This window comes from Chrysochloris asiatica, unplaced genomic scaffold (genome assembly GCF_000296735.1).
Source record: "Chrysochloris asiatica unplaced genomic scaffold, ChrAsi1.0 scaffold00032, whole genome shotgun sequence".
In the NCBI taxonomy this organism is placed as follows: domain Eukaryota; kingdom Metazoa; phylum Chordata; class Mammalia; order Afrosoricida; family Chrysochloridae; genus Chrysochloris; species Chrysochloris asiatica.
This window is the reverse complement of record NW_006408550.1, coordinates 19,143,053-19,151,409: the sequence shown is the minus strand read 5'-3', so window position 1 is coordinate 19,151,409 and position 8,357 is coordinate 19,143,053. Positions and strand designations below refer to the sequence as shown.

Genomic DNA, 8,357 nt, shown 5'->3' with positions numbered 1-8,357 from the left:
AAGGAGGTGGGGACAGATTCTTATGATTCAATAGTGAGTAATTGTTACCATGACTAATTATGATTGTAACAACTGTAAAGGTAGAAGTTTTGTAACAGAAAGGGGGGAGTAATTAATCTTACAGTTCAGGAACAGAGGACCCTAGGACCATTAAGGGAGCAGAGCATGAGTGAAATATGGACCCTGTCCAGAGAAGCAGTGACACCAGAGATGGAGGCAGAGATGAGGTCATGGAGAGAAAGAGTAGCTGAGGACTCTAGACTCAGGGAAAGAGAAAGGCAGTATGCTGGCGGCCAGGAGGCAGGCTTGCAGAATGTGCTCTTTAGTTGTTTAAATGATTATATATTCCTGAGAGTTTCTGTGTACATCCCTCGCCCCCACCAACAAAAACCCAACAACAACAACAACGACAAGAAAAACAGGGAATAGAAGCACAGAGGGGACTGTAACCATTGCAATGAAATGATTAATGTAAAACTGATGTTCTCCCATGTAAACTATCATTCAATTCACAATAAAAACTTAAAAAAAAAAAAAGCAAACACCATGAACTGCTAGAATAACAAATAAATCTGTGTTGCAAGAAGTGCAACCAGAATTCTCCTTAGAAGCCAGATGGGCAGACTTTATCTTTCATTCTTTGAACAGATTATCACCAGGAACCAGTCCTTGAAGAAGAACAACATGCTTGGTAAAATGGAGGGTCAGTGAAAAAGAGGGAGATCCTCAGTGGCAGCATCTATGGACTCAAGCATAATAGTAATAGTGAGGATAGCGCAGGACTGGGTGCTATGTTGTTCTGTTGTGCATAGGATTGTTATCTGTCGGAACTGACTCTATGGCATCTAGCAACAACAGTAGCATTATTTTCTGGGGGACACAGTTCAATCTATAATAGGAGCCTTAATCTGAAGTTACTTATTGTAGCATTTCTGGGTGAGAAATGCACATCTGAAAAGGTAATGTTTTTACCTACTTAAAATCAGTATTTGAAAAATTTGGGGCAGTGTGACAGGGTTACAAATGAACATCAGTGAGTTGTGAGAGATTTTTAGTTAGTCATGAGACAGGTGGGTGTTACTACTTGAATGTCCATTAAGTAAGCTAGCGTCCATAGACTCTTCATTTTTTGTTGTTGTTTTTGACATTATAATGGATTTTCAGACAGCAATCATGGGAGAAAACTTAATACTACCTTTAACATTATCTTAAAAGTACTATGTTAAAGCATTGGATATCTGTGAAAATTGTTGACTGTTTATAGCGTATATATACTCTCTTTATTTTAGATCAATTTTTTTTTTCTTAAATTGAATTTCCATGCTGGTACTACTGCATTCCAAGACACAGGCTATCATTTTGTCACCAATATGAGAGGTTTGTTTCAAAGGAATTTAGTCAGTATTTATTAGATGTTCCTATGGACAAAGCACAGAGATGAATGAGGACAAGTAATGTACAGCCCCTGCCCTGTAGAAGCATGGGGTCAAGGAAGGGGATGAGAGGATGGCTCAACACCTCCATCAAGTGACACATGAGTGGCATCAAGAAGGTACAAATGTAGTTATGGAGGGAGAGTCATGCTTTGTTAAGAGCTTGGAAAGGTTTTGTCAAACAAGTGTCATTTGAGTTGGCTTGTGATAGATGTGTAGGATTTGTACATTTATTTGGGATAATAGAAGCAGCATGACAAATGTGGAAGTTGGCCTAACACAGAATTTCTTGTCAAGTCTGATTGAATAATGTTACATTTGTAGGGGCCATGTTTACTATACAAAGGGTCTTAATGCCGGGATTAATTAATTTGGGAAATTGTGATTAGCTATCAAAGATGTCATATATGACACATACCATATGTCCCATCTGCTGGCGGTTTGTAATTGGATTCTAGTGAGAGAAACAGAAAGCTGTAATTAAGCAGCCTTTTGTTGCCTTTTATGTTTATGAACTTGTGGTAACTGTTTATTTTTTTTGGACAAAAAAATCCATTTAAATTTAATTAAATATCGTATGTATCCATTTATTATGTATCTCTTTTTATTGAGCATTTGTCATCTTTTCATGTGGCAGGCATATGACAAACTAATACCTCCCGTCAGGTATTTGGGGAGACATACTTTGGAAAAGGCTTTACAGAAGAGGCAATTCTTAATTTTTTCACTAACCATTTTCAGGATAAGGAAGAATTCTTTGGGTAATCAACTGGTCATGGAAGTTCCAGTAATAAGAAGTAGAATGTGAGCTGTTCACACTGAATAGCGTTGCTTGTGAAAGCATGCCACAGACAGGATCTCTATGCTATGAGGATTGACATCTTGTGTATGAGGTTAAAGGGACAGTTGAGGTTAGAGACGCAGATCCCGATTGTAGAGCAGTCTCTGAAGACTGCCCAAGGAGCTTGGCCTTTCATCTTGAAGGCAATGAAAAGTTATGGAATTGTTTTAAATAACCACGGGAGAAATAATCAGATTGTATTTTAGGGGGGAATTAAATGGAAAAAAGAAAAAGGGGTACTTTGTGGTTTAAAATAAGAAAGATGTATTTCAGGATTGTATCATTACAGTATACTTAATCAATCTGTTTGGTGAGCAAATAATCAAAGAATCTGGACTATATGAAGCAGGTCACAGCATCAGGAATGGAGGAAGACTCATGAGCTACTTGTTATATGCAGATGATGAAACCTTGGTGCTGAAATTGAAGAGGATTTGAAGCATTATTGTTGAAGATCAGAGACTACAGCCTTCGATATGGGCTATACCTCAGCATGAAAAAAACAAAAATCCTTGCAACTGGATAAGCAACATCATGATAAATGGAAAGAAGACGGAAGCTGTCAAGGATTTCACTGTACTTGGGTCCACAATCATTGTCTATGGAAGCAGAAGTTAACAAGTCAAATGTGTTGCATTGAGTAGATCTACTGCGTAAGACCTCTTTAAAATGTTAAAGACTAAGATGTCACTGTAAGAACTGAGGTGCACCTGACCCAAACCATGACATTTTCAGGAGTCTCATATGCCTGTGAAAGCTGGACAAAGAAGACCGAAGAAGAATTGATGCCCTTGAATTATGGTGTTACGGAAGAAGGAACAAATGTGTTTTAGAGGAAGAATACCAGAATGGCAAAACTTCATCTCATATGCTTTGGACATGTCATCCCTGGGGAAGAACATCATGCTCGGTAAAGTAAAGGGTCAGCAAAAAGGAGGAGGAGCCTCAATGAGATGGATTGACACAGTGGCTGCATCGATGAACTCAAATCTTGCAATGATGGTGAGGATGTTACAGGAATGGGCAGTTTTTTTTTGTTTTGTTTTTTTTTTTTCTGTTATGCAGTCATTGACTTTGAGTTGGAACTGATTTGATGGCGCTGTGGGTTAATGCTCTGGACTGTAAAGTTTGTTTGAACTGCAGGATCGGTGGTTCAAGTTCACCAGCAGCTCCTCGGAAACCCTACACAAGGGTCGCTATGGGTAAGAACCGACTCAATGGAACTTAACAACAACAACAACAATGGCTTCTGTCGTGGAAGTAAAGGAATGTGCTTGAGAAAGAAAATCCTCCAAAGGTAGCTGAGAGACGGCAGCAATATGAGGACAATTTAATGTGTTTCCCAAAGAATACCCGGCTTCATAGTTTCTTTAATTTATTTCTTAAATGCCAGTCCCCTAGGGATAGTCTAGGTTCCTTGTACTTTGTTGTTGTTGTTGTTAAGTGCTGTTGAGTTGGTTCCAACTCATAGTGACCCTGTATAGGGTTTCCAACACTTTCAGCCACTGACCTTGTGGCTAGCAATCTAATGCTAATCCTACAGCACCATACTGGGTTGTCTTGTGATTTAGATATATTGTGATTTAGATAAATAACTTGTGTTCTATTTATTTTAATAGAGGAAATACTTTTCAGGCAGCATCTGCTTGGTGCATTTTGTTCTTTTTTAGTTGACTGAGTGCTCTAGACCTTAACCTATGATTAAGAAGGGAAGAATGACTCATTACCCATTCCTGTCTGTCAGAAACAACAATGGCTTAACTGGTGTTTACCCCTTTGCAGTCTATACAAGGACTGGATATGCTGGAATAAAAGGCAAAGAACTAGAAAGATATTAATATGAGAGATGTGTCTTTTATTGTGTATGGTTTTTTGTGTGTGTATAACTGTTTGAGGTTTACTTGGTAAAGTTTATTTTCCTTACTGTTCTTATTAATATGCCTGTACCTACAACTTATATAGACTTGAGGGAGACCTCTTAATGCAGGATTGGTGGCCCTGCTGTCTGAAAGAGTCCCTCTCTTCTAATAGAACAGTTAGAACTGTTGAAATGTGATAAGGAAGTTGATGGCTATAAAACTTGGATTGTTATTTGTCAGTTTGCTCAATACAGTGCATCTAACTGGTGGGAAGGATAAGCTTTTTTGTGTATTCCCAGAGAGCAAAGATATTTGCAATCAAACTTTAGTTTGAAATAGGAGCTGGTGATCAATCAGCACGTTCTTAGGAGCAGAGTTGATTTCTAGTAGAATGCTTCATTCAATGATATTAAGAACACAGTTTTTCAGTTGTTTTTTTTTCATTTGACTGATATTTCAATCTGGATCCAAACTCAAATAAGCTCTCATCACAATGCCTTTTGCCTCTTACCTGTCTCATTTTCATTTCAGATATTGTCAGATGCAACACAGCCTCTAGAAAGCCAGAATTTTTCTCCTGTAGTTCGAGACGTAAGTTATGACAACTTCCCTTTTATGAATGGGATTTTTTTCACCATCATCCTCATTCTTACCTCTTCCTTCTCCTTTGTGTCTGCTTCTCTCTCTCTCTCCCTCTCTCTCTCTCTCTCTCTCTCTCTCTCTCTGTCTCTTTCTCTCTCTCTCTCTCTACATATATATATATACATCTGTCATTCTGTCTCTTCTCTATCAGTTCCTGAGTCCATGTTTGTTGGATTAAACTGTGCATACTAAAGAAATGTCTTGTGTTTATGGACATTTAGGCTGTGATATCATCCAACGGCACATTGCCTGAAAAGTATAAATATATCCAGAAACTCCGGGAGAGCAGGTAAGTCTTGTTCAAATCTTCTCATTGTATGCATTTATTCTTATCTTAGATTTGAAAAATATTTGTTTAGTGGGAGTGGGCCTCATCATTTCTTTATACTAGGTTTATGCCATATGGACATTTTGATAATGTGGGACTAACTTCTGTAACATAGATAAAACCAACTAAGTGACTGGTTGCAACCAATGGGCATTCTTGCTCCCTGAACAGTACTATATGTGTGTTATGGATGGAAGGGAGGCAGGAGAATTTTCTACTTATATTTATTTTTATTCATTTGTAATGAATGAAATGTGTCATGGCCTCAAGATTCTGACAACAGAGCCTGGTTACGGTCCAAATTGCACATTGGTAAGATAACTGGGATATGGTTCAAAAGATAGTTAACAAGGGCTACCCATATCCAAGATAAAATGTACTAAGCACCGAAGGCCTTACACTTAGTCTGTGTCTCAGAGGTTGTAGTTTATTAGAAAGACAGAGCATTATCACAGACTAACTGGCCAAGAATCAAAATCCTGCCTCTTACTAGTCTCAAGTTTTCTAGGTATAATTGATGGAGTTTATGATTTCTGAGTTATGGTTTCAACTCATCTTAAGTGACTTTGGATATAAATGACCCAATAGCTTCCAATGTGGTTAATAATAATCTCCTCAGATAGTTGTGAAGAATAATTAGGGTTTCAGATGTAAATCTCCAGCATGATTTTGAACCATGGTCCTGAAAGGGTAAAGTATGAGAACAACTTAGTCAATTATGAACGAGCCAAGCAATGGCCGAACTTCTAGAGCACACTAGTGGTATTGAGAATTCATGAAGGTCTGTACATACAGTTCAGAGATTTCCAATCTATTGTTCTTACTCATACAAATGCAAAAATAATTAAGGAGGAATGTTGGCTTAGGGAACATCTGTTGAGGTTCTTGAGCCATGTTGAAAAAATAGTTACTTCAATGTCTAGGTTTTAGGGCAGCAAGATTTTATTATTAGAAAAAGTATTTTTTTAATTATTTCTCTTCCACTTCTTTTTTAAATAGGCAACGTGCGCAGTTACTTTCAATGGCCACCAAAAAAAAGGTGTTGATTCTTGGGTCTGGCTATGTATCAGAGCCTGTGGTGGAGTACCTGCTAAGAGATGGCAATATAGAAATAACCATAGGTAAATAAGCCCTTCTTTTGGAAGAAGAAGAAGAAGAAAGCAATACCAAACCAAAATAAACCAAACAAAAAAACCCAACAAATTTTGTAGTTTATGAATTTCAGATAATCAGTTGGTTCCTAAATTTGCAAAACTATATTTGGAGATGTTAAGATGTGTTTTACTGACTAGGGGATGCACTGTAGGATAAGCAGTTGATCACAAGGTCTGTTTGAACCTCAAAGTCTGCAGTTCAGGCTCACCAGCCGCTCTTCAGAAACTATACAGGGTCGTATGGGTCAAAATCGACTCAATGACACTTAACAACAACAACAGGTGATGATGGTAAAAAAATTGACTTTAAAAATTTTTGAAATAGGCTCTGACATGAAGAATCAAATTGAACAATTGGAGAAGAAATATAATATTACTCCTGTTTGTCTCGACATTGGTAAGCAGCAAGAGATGTTAGCTTCCTTGGTGGCAACACAGGATCTTGTCATCAGGTAGGTATCTGGCAAGAAATAAGTCTCATGCTTTTTTTGTTAATATCCCCCCATTCCCTTCCCCTTCTCCTTTCCTCTTCTTTCTCTGAAAGTAAACTTTTAGTTGAAGTATGCGTGCAGAAACGTACATCACTAGTGTATAGCTTGAGGAATTTTCATACAGTGACTACATTGTAAGTAAACATTAAAAGCAAGAAGCAGGACAGTAATGTTACACCAGAAGCCCTCCTTGTGGTCCCTTCCAGTCAGTAATACCCCTTGCTGAAGGGCAAACACCATTCTGGCTCCTAACACATAGGTTAGTTTTCACTTGTGTGCAAATGTCGTGTAATTGAAACCATTCTGTATGCCCTGGATTGTGTCTGTCTTTCTTTGTTGTGATTATGAGAATCTCTCCATTAATTGTTAATATAGTTTATATATCCTTGTTGCTATATACATTCCATTATTTGAATGTACAACAATATATTAATTTGACCATTCTTAAGATATTTTGGGCTATTTTGAATGAGCTGCTCTGAACATTTTAGTGTGTGTCTATTGATGAACATACACGTAGAAATTATATTCCTGTGGAGTGTATACCTAGATGTGGAATTGGTGGATTCTAACACGTGTGTCCTACATTATAGTAGCAATTTTGCCCTTTTGGACTGATAAAGCTTGAGTGGAAGTAACCAGAATTATCTAGCCTTAAGGCCACACAGGTTTTATCATAAGGATAGATCTTGAAATATTGTTTATTACTATATAATAATTATTCATATCCAACCTCTAGATATAGAGCAGCTTATGGTTCACCCTATAATTAAACTTGGTTTTGAGATATCAAAGGGATGAGAATAGTCATTTATTCTTAGAATATTTTTTATCCAAAATGGGAAGAAGCAAGGTTCCTGTTCATCATGCCTGTCTAGTCATTTTCATAATAAAACACATTCAAATTGTGTCTTTGGGAAGTTCTAACAGGCTTAGGAAAACAGATATAATGAAAAATAAAATTAAAAACTAAACCTACTGCCACAGTACTGATTCTGACTAATAGCAATCCTATATCGGTTTCACGAGACTGTCAGCCTTTATGGGAGCAGACAGCCTCATCTTTCTCCTGCGGAGCAGCTGGTGGGTTTGAACTGCCGATCTTTCACTTAGCAGTCCAATGTATAACCCATAGCACCACAATGACATGTAGAAATTTCATTTAACTCTTGGTATCTTTAACTATAGGCTTATCTTGGGCATTTAAGATGTTATTAAATTTATACAAATTTGAAGCGCATTAAGCTTAATTCAGCAAAAATTTAATAATGACCAATAGATCTTGTCTGGAGGGGATATAGCAGTAAGTCCTGAGTATGTCATAGTCAATGTCCCAGTCTCCTAATGAGGAAAAAATTCATTAAAAAAAAAAATTAATGAAACAAAAGGAAAATAACATCATACAGCATATTTGGAAGAAATGAAAAGATGCTGGACAAGACAATATATTGTCTATTAAAGTATGCAAATGTTAATGTTTGGCAAACTGCTGGCCTTTAATAAGATTTAGCAGTTTGTCTCAGTTGATTCCGTTTCTATGCAGAACAGTGCTCATGCCAGTAAACATTGTTTTAGTATGACCTTCCTTATATACTTTATTTATTTATTT

At 37.2% G+C, this 8,357-nt stretch overlaps 1 protein-coding gene across 1 annotated transcript in view; it reads left to right on the top strand.

Annotated features, from left to right (window-relative positions):
• The window catches only part of AASS (aminoadipate-semialdehyde synthase), a 75,127-nt gene that overhangs the window by 38,734 nt on the left and 28,036 nt on the right, over nt 1–8,357 (top strand). Inside the window, exons 12-15 of the mRNA XM_006859323.1 lie at nt 4,665–4,724; nt 4,997–5,064; nt 6,103–6,224; nt 6,583–6,709. Coding sequence (XP_006859385.1) covers nt 4,665–4,724; nt 4,997–5,064; nt 6,103–6,224; nt 6,583–6,709 — 377 coding nt within the window. The remainder of the gene's footprint in view (nt 1–4,664; nt 4,725–4,996; nt 5,065–6,102; nt 6,225–6,582; nt 6,710–8,357) is intronic.